Source organism: Pochonia chlamydosporia, chromosome 3, assembly GCF_001653235.2.
Source record: "Pochonia chlamydosporia 170 chromosome 3, whole genome shotgun sequence".
Classification (NCBI taxonomy): Eukaryota; Fungi; Ascomycota; class Sordariomycetes; order Hypocreales; family Clavicipitaceae; genus Pochonia; species Pochonia chlamydosporia.
The window spans coordinates 2,398,159-2,416,361 of record NC_035792.1 but is presented as its reverse complement, the minus strand read 5'-3'; the positions used below and the strand labels follow the sequence as shown (position 1 = coordinate 2,416,361).

The 18,203-nt window shown below is 51.5% G+C and overlaps 4 protein-coding genes across 4 annotated transcripts; 2 read left to right on the top strand and 2 right to left on the bottom strand.

Annotated features, from left to right (window-relative positions):
• Positions 1–112: 112 nt before the first annotated feature.
• On the bottom strand, positions 113–5,219 carry VFPPC_04586 (anucleate primary sterigmata protein A; the record flags this gene model as incomplete). The annotated part of the gene is made up of 2 exons (XM_018283922.1): positions 113–4,684; positions 4,752–5,219. 2 exons carry the CDS (start codon positions 5,217–5,219, stop codon positions 113–115), a joined length of 5,040 nt encoding a protein of 1,679 aa, XP_018145199.1.
• Positions 5,220–8,391: 3,172 nt separating this feature from the next.
• Positions 8,392–9,476, top strand: VFPPC_04585 (pre-mRNA splicing factor cwc24; the record flags this gene model as incomplete). Its single annotated transcript, XM_018283921.1, has 2 exons — positions 8,392–8,978; positions 9,050–9,476. The coding sequence occupies 2 exons, from the start codon at positions 8,392–8,394 to the stop codon at positions 9,474–9,476; spliced, it is 1,014 nt and encodes a 337-aa protein (XP_018145198.1).
• Positions 9,477–10,101: 625 nt separating this feature from the next.
• Positions 10,102–11,290, top strand: VFPPC_04584 (autophagy-like protein 3; the record flags this gene model as incomplete). Its single annotated transcript, XM_018283920.1, has 3 exons — positions 10,102–10,622; positions 10,692–11,160; positions 11,237–11,290. 3 exons carry the CDS (start codon positions 10,102–10,104, stop codon positions 11,288–11,290), a joined length of 1,044 nt encoding a protein of 347 aa, XP_018145197.1.
• An 895-nt stretch (positions 11,291–12,185) lies between these two features.
• Positions 12,186–14,168, bottom strand: VFPPC_13665 (hypothetical protein; the record flags this gene model as incomplete). Its single annotated transcript, XM_018291439.1, has 1 exon — positions 12,186–14,168. One exon carries the CDS (start codon positions 14,166–14,168, stop codon positions 12,186–12,188), a length of 1,983 nt encoding a protein of 660 aa, XP_018145196.1.
• Positions 14,169–18,203: the final 4,035 nt, after the last annotated feature.

Sequence of the window (18,203 nt, the reverse complement as noted above, 5' to 3'; positions counted from 1 at the left end):
AGGCCAAGGAAAATGGTTGTAGGTCATGTTTGCAGCAGCAGATCCGGTTATTTGACCACAATCCCAAATCACCACCGAGTGTCATAACATCGGCGTCAACCCAATCAAGTACTTAGGCTCGAGACCGCATAGAAGCCATTGGCGTATTGGCAACAGACTGGCCAGGGTGTGAGTGTGAGCCATGTCCACGGCCCCTCCGTGAGGTATGCGGCAGATTCCCAACGTCGTGCTTTCCATCGCAGCAAGCTCTGACATTCTCCAGGCGATCCGACTCTCTATCCTGGCGCTCAATCATTTCGCGTAGATCTTCCGCACTGTCATGTACCTCGCTTGCTTCATAGATGTCCCAGTTCTGGCTGCTAGCTCCTCGACCACGGAGGCTGGAGAGAGTTCCCGAGAGCTTTGGCGCACCTGATCTCCAGTAGCCGCTGAGTTTGTTGAGAGTGCCTGTCGATATTCTGCTTGTCGTCGAAGCATGTTTTTGATTGCTAGACGGTGTCAGAGTGGGAACATTCATCGACACCCGAACGGCTGGGGATTCATTCCGCGTCGTACGAGAGTTGTACGATGAGAGGGATGCCGCAACTTGGGCTCTGGAGTCATTCGCTGGTCGGCGGCCAACCTGTGGGTTGAACTCATCAACGTCTTCTTGAGTAATGTGCCCGGCGACCTCCTCCGCATCCACGTGATGATCTTGACCAGTCCTCAGCAATAAGTACGAGAGAGCATTGAACCAAGTTTCGTGACGTTGTCCAGTTGTGCATGTGAATTTTATAGTTCTACCCGGCGAGATGATGATCAGACTCTTGCGATGCAGTCCCGGGGGCATTGGGTTGTCATCTGTGACCACACGAACAGCCTCAATGGGAACACTCTTTGCCTTGAGTTCTGATCTGCCAGCGGTAGATGGATCATTGTCGCTCCAGTACAACGTCCTGGTATACGGATGAACCCAGAAGTAGCGACGGTGGCGATTTTCAGACAGTTCGCCACGTCCAGTCTTTCGAGTATACTTCCACAGAAACTCTCCAATCATGGTTTGCGTAATTGCCTGAATCATACGAGGATCGGTATTGGGGCCAAATCCTGTAGGGTCTATGCCCATTTCTCCTGGTCGGATGTTAAATCGAGTGTCGAGTTCGGATGCAAAGGAAGACACTGATGATCTCCTTGATTGTGCTGTTAGTCTACCGTTTGTGCTTATTTCCGCAGTACCATGTTGTACCGATCCGCTGCGGGCCGCCCGCGGAGTAGGAGTGCCGCGACCAGATGAGATGGGACCTTGCTGGCTCGGGGTTTGAGGTCGATGCTTCATTGCTGAAGCCGGCCAGAGGGGAGGGCCCATGCTACCCGGTTGCTGACCGTGAGATGAGCCTGAGCGAGCTGCTTCGATCATCTGGCGATGGTTAGAAGGCAGTGGCGGCGCATCACGGAAGGAGCCCTTCCCGCTAGCTGCGCTTCCGGGTCGGACTAGAGTCGGCATGTCGAAGACGGAGTCGTCGGTTGTTTTGCCCTTGGGACGTATTGGTGAGTTGAGACTTTCCTGGGACCGGTGAATTCGAACTGTGCCAGTGGTGTCAGGTGTGCCGATGGACCCAATTGAGGAGTTCTTCCCATGACCAAATGAACGTTGAGAGTCACTCTTGAGAAGTTGGTCAATAGCACCAGCAGTCAACGATGTCTGGGCAGCTTGGTCATTTGTGGGAACACTCGGTTTACGCGTCGGCCGGAAGTTGGTGTTGGCGGAAATTTCTTTGAACGGTCGCTGTGATTCAGGAGTGCCAGCATCAGGCGAGTTGGAGGGAGATTGTCGCGTATCATCTTCAGCAATGATTGGGGTGATGTCCCTCTTCTTACCCCGAGAAATGACAGATCCAAACATTTTATCAGTCGGCGTCTCTGGCAAATGAGTCTCCCTCTCTCCATACACATCGTCTCTGGGGAGAATGAACGCATCCCTTCGTGGACTACGAGGAGACATTGGGCGAGTCTCAATCGACTCGATGGTAGAAAAGCCGAAGCTCGGCAAAGCTGGGGCATCGGGAATGATAACCAGTGGCTCTACATGCTCAGCAGAAATTGTAGACAAAACGAGTGCAGGCGGGGGAGGCGGTAGCTCCATGATCGGCTGCGTATGTTGCGCAACAATGGATGACAGAGCAAGGGTTGGTTGCACTGGGGGTGGAATTGAAACAGGTTCGACATTCTGGGTGGAAATCCCCGAAAATTGCAAACTTGGCGGTGTTGCCAATACAACCGGCTCCTCTCTTGGCTCCAGATTTTCTGCATATATCGAAGACATTGTTAAAGCTGGCGGGGAAGTTTCGATTTCCCGGTCAACAGCCGCGACGACTGGAGCTAGAAGCGCAGTCTCGGATTCTGGTTCTGCGATAGGCTCCCATGCTTCCATTGCAATGCCAGACAAGGTCAAGATGGCTGGTGGAATTGCAACAGGCTCAACCGCTTGCGTCGAGACAGACGTCATTGTTAGTCGCGGTTGAGGAGTAACTGGTTCGGCAATTGGTTCCAATGCCTGGGTGGTGATATGTGACAATGTCAATTCAGGTTGCGGCACTTCAGGTTCGAGCCTCGGCTCGACATGCTCCATGGCGAGAGATGTCAGACGTAGAGTTGGTGGTGTCGGTGGAACTATGATCTCCTCCCTTGGTTCAACGTTTTCGGATAGAATTTGCGATAATCCAAGTGAAGGTGGTGTTGGCGGATTGGCATGAGGAGGTGAGGTCGGCGGTACAGGGAACTCAGCCAGCTTGCGTGCCATATCCTGCTCATACTGCATACTAGCATCGCTGTACGAGAATGTGGAAACCGGCCGAGAGAAGTCTGTGTCTATTCTGTGGCTTGTTCGCCAAGATGTAGACAATCGGTCTCCAGTCCGTACAACTGATTCCATAGACACTGGTCTCTCACCACGTTCCTCGTAGACCTCTGGAGTAATCTTGACCGGGTCTGTCATGACACCGCTGTCAACCATGATTACCTTTGGTAGTTCTGGTACCGCAGGAGGTGGCGACATGGTTCGACGGACTGATCCGGGCGTAACGGATCGAACACTTCTGCGGCTTGGTGTAGCAGCGCCAAGAGACTCATCGTCGCTACCAAAGTCTTGAAGTTCTGCAAAGAGGCTCTGGCCGCCGGTTTGGGGCGTACCACCGCTGGTATAGCTGGCTGGGCTGCTTCGAAGATTCGGCTCCTCACTGTTTTGCCTCGAACCACGAGAAAATGGGTTCCGGCTGAGTCTAAACCGGCTTCTTTGTGATGAGATTGTTCCCGTTGGTGTGCGCAAATCGGCGAGTTCATCTTCATCCGCTGACGTAGAGGCAGTGCTGTGAAATGAGTCCCGGTTACCTGCTCTAGCCAAGCCGGCGGGGAGGCTAGGAGGTCTCTTCATCCTGCCAAAACCTCTAGAGGCACTCTCAGTCTCCGTCTCATTGTCATCGTCACTGCCAGATAGAGCCTCATTTCCAGTTTGAAAGTCTTCAGTCTCGGTAGCACGCTCATTGGCAGTCTCAAAGGCGGATTCGCTAGCCTCATTTGCAGTTTCGAAGTGATCACTTGTATCAGTCGGGTTAGGTCTCTCTCCGTTACGATGAGATCCACTGCCAGAAGTACCAGGCGGAGATATATCAGCATTGTCCTCCCAATCGGGGTCATCCATCAAGATCTCATGTCTACTGGACCGAAGGCTGCCTAACAAGCGACTAGGCTTCTTGAACTCCTTTGAGTCTACCTTACGGCTACGTCGGGGATTTGAGGATCCATTCGCATCGTTTCTCGCCTTTTCCAGGTCATCTCGGAGATCCTGAATGATTCGGCGTAGCTCCAGCTTTTCGGTCTTTTCTCGGTGGAGTTGGTTTCGTTGGCTCTGGATTGTTCGCTGCGCATGATGAAGAGACGATTTGATAGTCTCGGTCTCGAGCATTGCGTGACGAGGAGTGCCTTTTACTGGAGAGGGCGGTGGTGAGTGCTCGGGTGTGATGTTATCAGTAGCAGTTTCAAAGTCATCTTCACTCAACCCTGACAGTGATTCCCTTTCTATTGTTCGTCCCCGTTGTGATGAAAAGGCCCTCGCAAGCTCTTGGTTCTGGTTGGTCAGGTCCTCTATCTTGCGTTGCATGGCTGCTCTCTCGCTATCGGCCATGACCATGTTGCGCTTAGCAGTACCCAGTTCGATGTCTAGATGCTTCACAGCAGCCGCATGCTCCTCTGCCAGTTTGGAATGAGACAGTTTGGCATCATCTAGTTCCTTCTGTACTGAAGTCTTCTCGGAGTTGGACAAGTTCAAAGCCTGAGTAAGCTTCTTCTCCCGATCAGCGGCCTCTTTTTGCTGCGCGGCTATTTCCTGGAGACGGGTCTCGAGGTTCCAATTCTCCTCTTTGTACCGATGCTCGCTCTCATCCAATGTCTTCAGACGCTGTTGTAAGCTCTCTGATTCAATCTCGAGCCTGGCTTTTTCCGATTGGGCTCCCTTGAGTTCGTCATCGCGTTCGGAAAGTAATGCTTGCAGATTTCTGACTTGCGCAATAAGGGATGTGCTAATTTCAGCGGCAAACTCAATGTCGTGAACTCGATTCGATGGCTGGTTTCTGATCTTGCGATTCGGGACGCTGAGCTTTGTCGGAGATCCAGTAGCTTGGCTTTCAAATTTGGAAGGGCTTACGGAACGCTGGGGTTCGCGATAGTTAGTGTTGAGGCACTAGAATGTATGCGGGAAAAGAGCAACGCGTGCTTACCCTTCCACTGCGCCCATCAGGAACAAAAGGTGAGCCCGCGTGAGCCTCGTTGCTTGGTACTCTCTGTTTTGGAAGAAATACCCGAGCAGACTCTCTGGCTAAATCATTGTACTCGCGTTCGATTTCCACAAGCTTCTTGCGCAAATCCGGGCCAAGCTCGCCTTCAGCTTGAAGCTTCTGCACCTCTTGTAGTCGTTCAGCCAAAAGTTTGCGCTGGGCGACGAGAGATGTGCCCAGTTTCCCAGCCTCATCTAAACGACGGTCCGTTTCTGCGAGATGGGCTTCTAGTGCTCTCCTGGCTTGTCTAGGTGAAGAGCCCGGCCCAGCAGCAAATAGTTCCTGGTCGAAATTGGAGAACCGGTGATGAGCGATTGAGGCAGAGTCGGTAACGAAAGGGTCGTCGGCGGCATCTCCTTCACCGGGAACTGGGAGATCCGGACGCTTGTCGGTGGCTAGAGACGAAGCCATCCTGATGAACGAACGAGTTCGACAGGAAGACCGTCTACAAGCACTGCAGCACCATGAAGTTTCGAAGGCTCCGTGGCAAAGATGGTCTGCGGCTTAGGAAGCAGCCGCAGGTCAAGATGAGAAGGGAGACGAGGTTGCGGCCGTCCAAGGACGGTACTTGTATGTCCGCAAATCCGTAGGATCAAGTAAAAAGGAAAAAGGCGACAGGTAACTCTTGAGGCCCACGGTCAAAATCAGACGGCCCCCTTGCGTGAGTAGGGACAGTGCTGCAGGGGGTGCGAGCTTTGGAACAAGATGGAGCACCTCAAAAACGCAGTTCCTGCTGCAGCAAGCCCAAGGTCACACCCACCAACGTTCTAGTAGAAGAGCTGGACGGCGAAAAGTCGACGCCGAAGCAGCAGAAAAGAAATGAAAAAAACACAAAAGGAACAATGTATGTACAATATCGAGCGACGCGCTGTGTAGGGCGGGATTGTTTATGAGTGTGTGGGTGGCCACCAGCGTGGTTTTGGCGTCAGTCGTTGGAATTAGCACTGAAGGCCCCCTCCCCAGACGCAATAGCTTTCAGCCGCTGGTGGGCGACGTAGAATGGTAATCACCACGAACGGGAAGGTCTCGGGCGGGAGTCGACAGAGCGGCCTGGTGTGCCTGTGATGGGCTGGAATGACACGCGCGACCTGAAGCTTGTTGATCATTCCCAGGTACCAGCCCAAGGTTGACCAATCCTATCGCCGACTAGGCTTCCCACCAAAAAAAGCTCGTTGAGGACATCCAGCGAGAGATTGTGTCTTCGAAGACGTGCCCAACCCGGAGGAACGAATTTGGGCTTGACATCAAAATCAAATAGCAACTCAATATCTGCAAGCGGAAGTTGAAGACGAAGTTCGGTTGGGTTCTTTAATCAGAAATATTGGGGGAAAGAAAAAGTATGATTCTTTCGACAATATTCCACCCATGTATGGCAAGTGCGACCAAGACTCATCGACCTGGCGCTACTGCCAAAATAACAATAGACGCGTAGCAGCACCACCACACCTCAGCATTTTCTTCTGATTCCGTGTGAGTGGGTTGCAGACAGACACAACAAAACAGACCAGGACTACGGCCAGACAGAGCTAGCTCTCTGGCTGATAAGACACAACGACGCCCACAAACGACACTACAATGTGAGATGAATCGAATCGTGGCGTCCAGTCATCAAACAGCGCTAGATGCACGGAAACCGTGTTCGATGAGGACCAGTACAAGCACACGTCGCAATCTATTATTTACATGCATGGACCCCCTGTGGGAGCTGGTCAAGAGAAAGGAATAAAGGTGCCTACGGAGTACAGGACAAAGAGAAGGAACACGGCTCTAACAAGAGGCGTCCAAAAACGGTTGTGCCTGTAGTCGCAGAAATTTCCAGATTTTGACTCCCTTTGCTATCAACAAGGAACATCTTACAAAGGTGGGCCAAACCATCAATGCCTCTCACCCTGAGCTCCAGCTTTGGTCCGATTGTCATTAAAACAGAGCACACTAATCGAATACGTACTGTACTGTAATGCTGACCATGACTAGGACTGTTGACTGCGCCTGTTTCTCGAGAGCCAAACCGCTGCGTGTGTTCCAATACATCCAAAAAGTGGCCCATACTCACGATGATTCTGACTTGTCGCCGTGGTCGACGCGTGATAGAGGCACTAATACCGTAAAACTTTCTTTGGAGCCCCTGTTTCTCATGTGTACACCTGTTCTCTTCTTGAACAGTCGATGATTGATAAATATTAACTGGCTCTATAAACAACCTGACAATGCAGGGTTTAAGCGATGCTACGCCTTGGACACGCAGTGATATCAAAACTGCGCTACAGCTTTCATCAATTGATCGTCTCCCTTCGCAATGCTAATCCCTCGCGATACTGGTCTTTCCGTCCAAGCCATACAAAACATCTATGTATTGAATTCCACGCGTTTTCATTCGTCTCATGCCAGCAGCAGCAAGACATGCAAAGACATCATGGACCATTGACGGAGTACTCCGTCCTCTGTGTGGATAACAGTGCAATTCTCTGTTCATGCACAACACTATTCAGGCACGATTATCCCTCGACCGCTCTTTGACTTTGTCAACGACAGGTCAGCGTTCTGTTCTGGGAGAGAGCTTCGCGCCTTATTATTGGCTGTTCTCGTTCCCTCTATGTGAATCGAGTTGCAAGCAGACCTTGTTCGATGAGTGGGTTGGTCGACGCACCAGGCCATGCATTGAGAGACCTCATTTCCAGCCGACGAATCGGTGCAGGGGGGTTACCTGTCCAATAATATTCATATGCATTTCATGAGTCCGTGGCCCTCGGCTGCTTTGGGTCCTAGACTCGGGGAGAGTTCAATACGAGTTATGCACCGTCTGGCGCGCCCTATTGCCTATTCGTAACTGGACGGCACTGAACTGGCATGGACACCTTCTCCTGCTTATTGATGATGAAGGCTTGGTCAAAATTGTGTCAGTTAGCACAACACAGCACAGTACGAGGGAGAAAATCGGCAATGCCCTGAGACAGAGCGATTCGGTCTCAGTTGTCTCGTTGAAGATGGCCACAATTGGGACAGACCTTGGTTTCCTGCCTTGCATGTCTAAAGGCAATTTGCTCATGTTTTCAACGAGCCTCCGGTAACTAAGACCTGTGGATGCGTCCAGTCGGCAAGTATCTGGTCTCGCAAATTGATCCCGGTTACCCCATTAGAGTATTGCTTTTTTTGTTGATCACGGCAAGTCGTCTGTTTGAGATCGGTACATTCTGACAAACGACCAAAAGTCTCCCTTCGAAACAGATGAAGCCCGGTCGTGATCGACCAAGAAACAAACTTGTTCCAATTACGCGTTTGATGTCCATGATTTGCACTGGGAGCTACCCTGCAACAAAACGCCGTGACTGGTGACTCTGAAATGGTGGGTGGCGGCTGGGTTGAACGTCAAAACGGGTTGACTGGCTGTCCACCACAGAAGGCACTGGATCCACCCAACATTAGTCATCTTTCCAGAAGCTTGTCGCCCCACATACAATTATGTCAGTGCATGCAATGACGCCAGGCTTGATCAGTCAGCGAACTGAGCAGTCAAATTTACATCGAGGACAAACTCGATCTACGAGGGTCAACCTACCATCGAAACCTACCACCGTGTTAGAACATGGATTCAAACGATACTATAGCTGCTACAGAAGCGACGGCCCCCGTGGCAGTATTCAAAAAGCGAGGTACCAAAGGAAAAGCAAACCTCAGAAAGCGGCCTGCGACACCACCACCGGCCGCAAGCGATAGCGACAGCGATTATAGCTCGTCTGAAGACGAGTCTGGGCAGCGTGTGAAGCGGCGGCGGAGGAATGCCGCGGTCACAGTTTCGTCAAAAGATGCCTCAACTGCTGGCAACGACTTGAAATCCACTGCCTTCAAGGCGAACCGTGATATGCCGATTTCAAATTCAAACGATGCGACGAAACAGAGCAACTGGTACGATGATGATGCAAAGGATGACCTATCAGCAAAGAGCCTTCTCGGATCATCAAAATCAGCAGCCAAAGGAACCATGCCTGACGGTACATATAAAGGACTGGCGAATCAAACATCGTTTATCCAGAAGAATCCCGATGCGCCGCAACGGACGGTTGGACCGATCAAGGCAGCAACAAACATCCGAACCATTACGGTGACAGATTTTGCTCCTGATGTCTGCAAAGATTATAAGAAGACTGGATTCTGTGGGTTTGGCGACAACTGGTTAGTATTGTAATCCCTCCATCACTGGCGATGCGGCCGCGATCTGCTGCTAACATGTCTATTTCATCTAGTAAATACTTGCATAGCCGTGAAGATTACAAGCACGGATGGCAGCTCGACAGAGACTGGGACACGGTCACCAAGGGCAAGACAAACTTGGGAGGCACTGTCGTTGCCAACGCGAATCGAGACAAAACCGACGGTAACGACGAAGAAGACGAGCAAGATTCTCTGCTGCAAAACATTCCCTTTGTTTGCATCATCTGCGAAGAGTCGTACAAATCTCCTATTATTACACGATGCGGACATTACTTTTGTGAAAAATGTGCATTGAATCGGTATCGAAAGGATCCTACTTGCGCAGCTTGTGGAGCCGGAACGAATGGAGTGTTTAACTCTGGCAAACGGCTGACCAAGTTGTTGGATAAGAAGCGCGAACGTGAAGCAAAGAGGAGGCAAGCAGCATTAGAAGCAGGCGAAGAAATGAGTGACCAGTAAAGCGAGTGATTTGGGCCATTTGTTTTGTATAGAAGTATTTGGGCGTGCGTTGGTTGGGTTGCCCACTGTGGCTTTCGCGAAGGATGATGAAATGATACCAGGCGAAGTGAATAAATAGAGCAATTATCTGTTTACCTAGGTAGTTTCCAAGGGAAAATGGGCGAAGTAGTGTACAAATGGCAAACCGGTTGCACTTGCACATTATCAACCTAACTGATGACGTGACTAACGGTCATGGGAGTAACGGCGACCAGTTGCTGATAAGATAGAGCTTGCCCTCGCTGGACCCCACTACCAGCCGGGAAACACCAATCACAGGCACCGACACCCCACCATCCCCCGCCATGTGATCCACCTCACCTCTGTGCCTGGCAGCTCGTCACTCAGGCGGAGCAAGTCACCAGGCAACATTTGACTTTTGGCATTTGCCTTCTTGTTCTGTTTCTGTCTCTGTTCACAGACCATCGCTTCTTGTCTCTTTCATAGCATTGTCTAAAATCTCGAAGCGAAGAACCCTTAACATCTTCATTTTCCGTTGCATGGCACCCCAAGCTACGATCCAAGCGATACAACTGAAACCCGATACAGCTTACGACAACACCACTAGCTCCAACAACCAGGAGCCATGAACTACATCCGGTCGACGGTTAACACCCTTCGGGACCGGTATACTCCGGTAACTCACAACTCAACCTTCAGACAGACCGGACAGGTTACGCCGGAAGAATTCGTCGCGGCAGGAGACTATCTGGTGTACAAGTTCCCAACCTGGTCTTGGGGCGATGCCGACACCGAAAGCAACCGCGTGAGCTATCTACCTCCAGGGAAGCAATATCTCGTTACACGGAATGTCCCCTGCCATCGGAGACTAGATGACGACTTTGCAGGAGATGCGGGCCATGAGGAGGCCATCGTCAACGATGGCGATGACTTCAAAGGCGCTGGTGGCGCGGCAGACGACGATGGATGGCTGAGAACGGGCGGGCTGGCTAGTTCACAGCCTTTGAAGGCCCGGGACGTTAGAGCGGTCGATGATGCCGGAAATTTGGCTGATACAACGGACTTGGATGATGATATCCCCGACATGGAGGACGAGGATGACGACGATGCCATTATCCGTGACACCAGCGCCGAGTCCAAGAGCGGGTTAGTTGCGTCTATGTATCGTTGATGTCCCACATACGTATGGATGACTGACCTTCTTCTCTTATCTAGTGGAAGACGAACATATACCTTGTACATTATGTACTCACCATACTATCGAACCCCCCGCCTCTATCTCTCAGGATACTTGCCCAACGGACAGCCTCTACCCCCTCAAAGCATGATGGACGACATCGTGGGTGACTACAAGGACAAGACCGTCACTCTCGAAGACTTCCCCTTCTTCGCAAACAACATCAAGATGGCTAGCGTGCACCCCTGCAAACACGCCTCCGTCATGAAAACGCTTCTCGATCGTGCCGATGCCGCCCTCCGCATTCGCAGGGATAAACTCAAGTCCGGTAAAACTGTGGGAAATGACCCCGGCATGGAAGGTCTAGTTGACGAAGTTGCCAAGCTGGATGTCAAGAGTGCGCAGGAAGCAGCTGATAAAGATGAGTGGGAGGAAGTTGAAGGCGTGGATGCTGATGAGCAAGACGTTGCGATTCGGGTAGATCAGTACCTTGTCGTTTTCTTAAAGGTGAGTGTTTTTCCAAAATTTTCCGACACCAAGCACACGTATTGTTTGAGAGTGATACATTCTAACTTATTCCTAGTTCATGGCGAGCGTGACTCCAGGCATTGAACACGACTTCACGATGGGAGTGTGAGGACATTTTTGTATTGCTTTGATGCACTATGCCGATGTACGGCGTTATTGGTTCAGTTGCGTTTTTTCAAAGAATAGTACAGCGCTAGATAAATCTTATGAGTAACGCGCGTATTTGACACGGCGAGAATGAAATTGGATATCGTAGCGGAACCACAGCTAAATTTCGAGTCGGTCCTGCTCTAGGGTAGCCATCATCAAGATCCAGATTGTCAGCACGCTCTTCATCTTCCCAATTCAGTTCAATAATAAATGAAGGCTTTATTTTAGCCTCGCTAGTTTAGGCTTGAAGCGTAATTAATTGCTGTCACCCGTGATAAGAATCTACCTATAGTGGTTGAAGTGGTAGTATTATTTCCGCAGACTATTCCACGTAGAAGTCCTGGTTTGGCCAACAAATTACAACCCAATCACCATCTTTCCCAATGTTAATGGTAGCTGGTCAAAACAGACCGAGACAAGACCACACCAAAGAGTACAAATACAAGAGTCAAAGCATGTTTCAAAGTCCAGACTGGCTCATAAAATCGCACGCCAACACACAGGAGTAGGCAAGTACACCGCATCCAAGTCTGGATTGAATTCGAGGTTTCAATATAAACACGCAAAAGAAATAAAACGGCTGGAAAATACCCTCCAGTGGCATACCGCGAGCCGAATGCTAAGATGCTGATGCAATGCTATGTGTCTATCTACTAATGAGCCCCATTCCGACTGCCCACTCACTCACTCATAAACGCATCCTCTCAATTCTGCCACCGTGGCTGAGCATGAACGAACAAAGAAAAAGGGGTATACGGTGAAAGTGCGTTTCAAAAAAGACAAAATGCACGTAAAGAATAATTTCGTCAAAGTATGTGTTACCTCCATCTGGACACCGCCTCTGGACAATTGTTTTATACAATGCCAAAAGGCGCACCAAAATTGGAAGTGCTTCTGAACTTGAGTGGCACATCTGGCTCAACAGTGGCCTTCCCGTCTCCTGCTTCATCATCGCTTTCCACGGCAGCACTCTCATTGTCCGGCTTCCGAACGGGTCCAAATGTCTGCTGGGTTGCCTCCAGAGGGTTGTGGGGAGCTTCGTGCTCCGGTGACTGGAGGACCTTAGGAAGTGCGTCCTGGCCGCGACTAATGGGATCTAGCCTCTGATTCACCTTTTCCCAAAATATTTCATCCTGAGCCGGTATGTTCTTGATCATGAGCGGACCTTTTAGAGGAACATCATCAGAGGGCTCCAGATAAGCCTCGAGGTCTTCATCAATACCCCCATCCAGCTGATCGTTGTGGTCATCGACGTTCTCCTTCAGGTTCCGGGGGTTGCCGTCGCAATCGTCACTGGGATCTGTCTCTTCGTGCTGGTCAGCAAACCCCGAAGATGCCCATGCGGTCGGTGTGGTCTCCTGGCTCCGAGCTCCAGCTGAGCTGCTTTCAGTAGCGGTCATGGTGGGAAATAGCGACAAAGAGTGGTTCGGCGTATGTCCGGCATGCATGGTTAGTCGTCGAGTTTCGTCGGTTGCCAGGATCTGCTTTGTTTGATCTTTTGAAGGGACGAGCGGAGTGATACCAGATCGACGGCGATCGAATCGAAATCTCTCCCGGGTCGAAACCTCTGCCTTCTGTTTGTGTTGCTCGTCGTTACGAGCACTGGCAACTGGCGCGGGAGCACCAGCACCAGGAGGGCTTGGAACTTTGTCAGGTTGGTTTGAGATTGGATCAAACGTTGATTTTTGGACAGCGGTGGCTTTAATCGGAATGCCTTCGAGTTTGGGGTCTATTTCCCGGACATCGATAATAGGAACATCGCCATTGGTCTCTGGAGACGAAGATGACAGGAAGTCTGTGGCGACGGACCTTTGAGGCTCTGTGCGAGGACTCAGCGGTATGTGGATGCCGTGTGCAGGGACGGCAGTCGGCGAGATGCAAGGACTGCCTCCGTGCTTGGCAAAATAATGAGGCCGTCGCGAGGCACCGTCTAATCCAGGGGGTAAATCAAACGACGCCGAAGTTTCACTAGCACTTCGCCCAGAAGGTCGGGGTGGTGGCGACTTGTTCGAAGCGAGAGATGGCGAATGGCTGTTTGGCATATCGCCACTGCCGCTTTGCAAACTGTTGTGTGGTGATATTAGACCGGGGATTTGTGTAGTATGCGAGGCAATTGTCTTGAGAACGGTATTCTCTCCTTCTAGTCGTTGAATACGCTCTCTAAGGCCCTGTATGAGATTTGACATTTCTGTCTTCTCCTTCAGCCATTCCTCGCTCATCTCGTCAATGACTGACTGCTGATCACGGTACAGCTTCTCCGCCCGTCGTCTGAGAGCATCGAGGTTGCTTCTCTCCAACCTCCAGTTCTCGACCAGTGATGAATGACCACCCAATCCAGAAAATACCCGAGACGGCGTCTGGGGAGGAATTGATGCGTCAGCGGACACTGATCTGGCCAGGGAAGCGCCTCCAATGTCCCAGCTAGCAGGCGGTGAGAGCGAGGAAAGGTTGGGATGGAAGGAGCCACCGGTTTTGCGTGTGGCCGAGTCAGCAGCAGCAACAGCACCAGCCGGTGATATCGAGTTGGAAAGATTTAGCGGTGACGGCGTATCAAGGTGTATGCCAGCTAGTGGAAAGTTGAGATGCGAACGGTCCGCACTGGGGGGATAAATCGAGGGGCTTTGCTTGGTGGCATTTTGGCTCGGAGAGGAAATCGAGACGTGACGGGGCGGTTGACGACCGTAGTGGTTGTTGTAGGCATCTCCAGAGGCGGCCATGGCTGATGCTGGCTGTGAGGCATCAAAGCCAGAATGTGACGCAGCACGGCCTATTGGCCCGTTGGTTGGGACGTCGATGGCACCAGAGGGAAGAAATGAATCCGAAGCGAGTTTCGTCATGACGGAAACAGACGTCACACTCTGCAATACGCAACAAAGGAGCTAGGAGCTAGGAGCTTGGAGCTTATTACTCTCCCCGTGCCCCGGGGGCCGGGGGAGACTGAGCAGAAGCTTTGTACTCAGCGCAAAGGCCAGAGCCGCGCGACGGCACTCAATCGATGCAGGCAGCGGCAGAGCAGCAGAGTACGGAGTACATGTAATCGAATCGAATCGGCGCCGAGAGCGAGGAACGGGACGGGACAAGGAGGATGTAACACTGCACTGACAAGCGTGTATGCGCCAGCCCGGGGGAATGGTCTCGTGGCTGGCTGACGAGGCTGCAGGATCAAGTGTTGGGCGAATAGATGGACACGGTTTGAGTCAGCTTGGCAGGAAGAGGTTGTGTGTTTTCGTGCAGCCCCAACTTTTGTTGGTGGTCCAAGTCAATGGCAGAGCGAGAGGACGAGCAATCCAAATCCAATCGCCAGTGGCGGCTGATGGTGAGAATCGGTCTGGTGGATGAGTCGGTTTGGGAGCTACTCGAAGGTCGGGTTGAGGACGGTCATGTAGTACTGTAAGGATATTCAAGGTAGCCGCGGCTATGTGGTTTTGTCAAAGGATGACGGAGCACATGGGTCGGCGAGATACGAAAATGGCAGAGTTGTCGTCTTGTCGTACAGTATTGTCGCAAACATGAAGGGTCCGGTTCTGCAGCTGCACTAGCGCCCGGCGGAGATCAACTGATACAAAGGAGAGATGTTGATGTTGGGTGGAGGACAGAGCGCAGCGCGTGGTGACTGGTGGCTAGAAATAATTAAAGAGCAGACGGTGAGACGTGAGAGTTGAGATTCTGGTGGGTGCACAAGCACAAAGTATTTGGAAGCGTCAATCGTATGGAGTCTTGTCGAGTACTAGGTACCGTGACTGAGCCGGACGAACGACTCGCAATGTCAATTTCTGGTCTGGTGTGAGGAGAGCCCTGAGATGAGGGGACCTCGAGACCCTTGGAGCCGGGGCTACGATCAATGGACATCTGGATGTGTGAAGTGCCCAGGTGCCTGTTGACCGCAATGCAGCCGATATGGGCAGGCAGGGGACCACTGATGGAGACCACTGATGGGGACCACTGATGGGGAACGCACCAGACACCAACCAGCAACAGAGCCCACTTATTAATTCCGTGGCCCTCCTTGATTGTCCAACCTGGTCTGGTGAAATTGAATTTCGAGGGTCCATGCCATGTCCAGTCAATCTGTTCTGTTCATTTCACCAGCATTGAGATCGGCTCGGAACGGCGAACGACGGCCTGGGCCCCGTGGTGCGCCGGGCTCCAGATGTCCAGGATGACCGATTCAGTGTCTGGTTGATTCAATCAATTGATGTTCAATGTTGATGCTCACACGCACCAGACGAGAGCAGGCTAGGCCTGACTCGGTCCAAATGTCCACTGAACAGGCACCACAGCCAACCGCAGCTTCCCCATTCCCTCGGCTAGTGGCCACTTGCGGTCACCTGGACCCCAGAATTCTCCGCGTCACGAACCAGACATCTGGGCATCTGGCCTCTGGACTTTTTTTTTTTTCACGGACATAGCAGCTGTCTGAAGAATCAGCACCAGAGAGCACACTTGAGCTCTGAATACTCTGGAATCGAAGGCACCATTTCATCTCCACAAAAACACCATTGTCTCTCTCAGTCAATTACTTCACGATGCACCACGGCATTCCCGGTTTCCGCCGTGGGCGTCGCCATCTTCTTTGCCATGTGCATTGAAAAAAAAAAAAGATTCGATGTTTTTTGATTCATTTTTCGGCCCCCACCACCAGGAAACGCCAGGCTGCACCACCATTGGAAACCATCTGCACAGGAAAGGACCCGTGGCCTTGCCTCCTAATGCTTGTCTGTATCTCCCCTCTCAACATCCATGTTGGGTCCCGAAAAAGGGTCCAGACATACCAGCCCTTACCTGGACAGGCATTAAATTCATCCCAGTAATTCATCCCTAGGCCTGTTTGAGCCCTCAAGTGCTTCTCAAGTCCGCACTTGGGCGAATCACCACTGGCCACCGTCACGGTGCATCATCGATGTGTCCCAATTGGAACCGGTCCGCTAACCCGGTGCATATCAGCCTGAAATGGCGCCAGCAATTCTGCGTTGCCTCTGAGCCCAGACAATTGTCGACACCGTGCCTCTGTGTCTTCCTTGTCCTTGTGCCGATTTATGGGCATTTTTGAGGACAAAGGGGATGTAACCACGCTTGGCTCGGGAACATCCGCCTCTCCAGAAACGTCTGTTCTGCTCTGTTCTGGTCTGGTCTCTCGCATCAACTGAATCATCCAACAAGGCGCCGGGCAAGTAAATTCTTGTTGTGACTCAAACAAGTCAAACAAACAACATGGAGGTCGATCGAATGCAGCATTTCTTTTTCTTCTGGCAGCCTTCGTCCTGGATGGGATGGCTTCAGCTCAACCTCAAGCTGAGCGAGAATGCACTTGACCAGTCTCCGAGGACCAGATGGACACTTGACCTTACCGCCCTCCCCGTCCATCCAAACCAGGCCACGGACAGCCTCCAGCATGACCTAGGCTTGTTCTTGCAGGTCCCTGCCTTAACACCGCTCCGCCACGGCGGGAATACATTTCCCATTCATGCCCACTGGAGGGCACCTTGCAGTAGCTTCCCGCCGCTCCCGTTTTTGGCTGATGAGCTGGCAATGCAGGTCGGTACTCTCAGTAGCTAACTACAACTCGCCGGTATTCTTTGAATGCCACTTCAACTGTTGAGGCTCCCCTCCTTCCCTTGCCAACTGCCAATAAGTCGCAACTCGAAAGGAACAATGGAAAAGCAAAAATGAGGCGGACAAATGAAGGGAATTCAGTGGCAAATCAAGCGGCAACAAAGCTATCGTTGGAGGCGGCGCGGCGCTTTTTCACATACTTCATCCGCCATGCAGCCCAGTTGACCTGATCAATATATTGCCTCTAAATGAATTGGTGGGATGTGACGTTCCGTCCACCGACATCAGCAAGGGGCCGTCCACCCAGCTGCTGGTACTGCGCTTGGCTACTGGCCATATATCAAGAACTATTAAATAACTCTTCGAGTTATTGGAAAGGAAAGGCCCAAACGTGAACTCTCGACTACCGCTTTTGATATGTTTCGACTGTATTTGGGATGCTACGGATGAGGCGTTAACCACCATTGTGTGTGCATGATCATGGCTCCCTGTTTATAGTATCGGATCCCAACATTGGTCTCTGTTTATTGACATGGAGAAATCTCACCATGCTCACTTCTCTGGACGTGGCGGGCTGCCAAACCCCAATCCACTGCACCCACGATGCAATGCGTGAGCAGAATAGTCATAGGAAACACTGCATCAGTCTCACGTCAGAGTTTCTCACACAGCAAATGGCCAGGCCGTGATAATCACGAGCGCGTTGTCATGTCAGGTATGCGGGATTTATTTTATAGCACCAGGCATTAGAAACAAATCGCAAATATCTATGGCAAGGAAACGTCCGCCTCTTGTTTCAGAGCCACTCTGCAATTCAGTGCCCAGAACAAAGAGTCCAGCCCACGAAGAAAAAGCAAATAACGCAGATCATCTGCAAGTCATCGCGATAAGGAAAGGGCATGGGAATCAACGACAGCCTCACAAGTAATGCGTGACACTTGAACGTTGTTGCCGTGCCCCAATAGGCCACATTATTTCCCGCTACTGTCGACATCTCAGCCGCGTCGAGCGCATGTTGCTAGTTTGACGTTTTGAGCCGGGCGATGAGTGTGGGATGAAGGGCCAAGGGTCAAGGGTCTTGGGATCGCCCGGTTGCCGTTGCGGAGGTTGAGTTTGGATTAGCCGGGTTAAATTCATGTTTTCCCGGAATATGTGACGTCCATGGACTGAGCTGGTCGCCACCTTGACTTGGGAGGATTGGGAAAAGGCGAGACATCTGGCATTGTCATTGCATAGCAGCGAGTTGGGTTTTGCTGGATTGATCGGGGTTGAGAGTTCAAGGATTAAAAGGTCTTGATGCTAAAAAAACACTCTGTAAC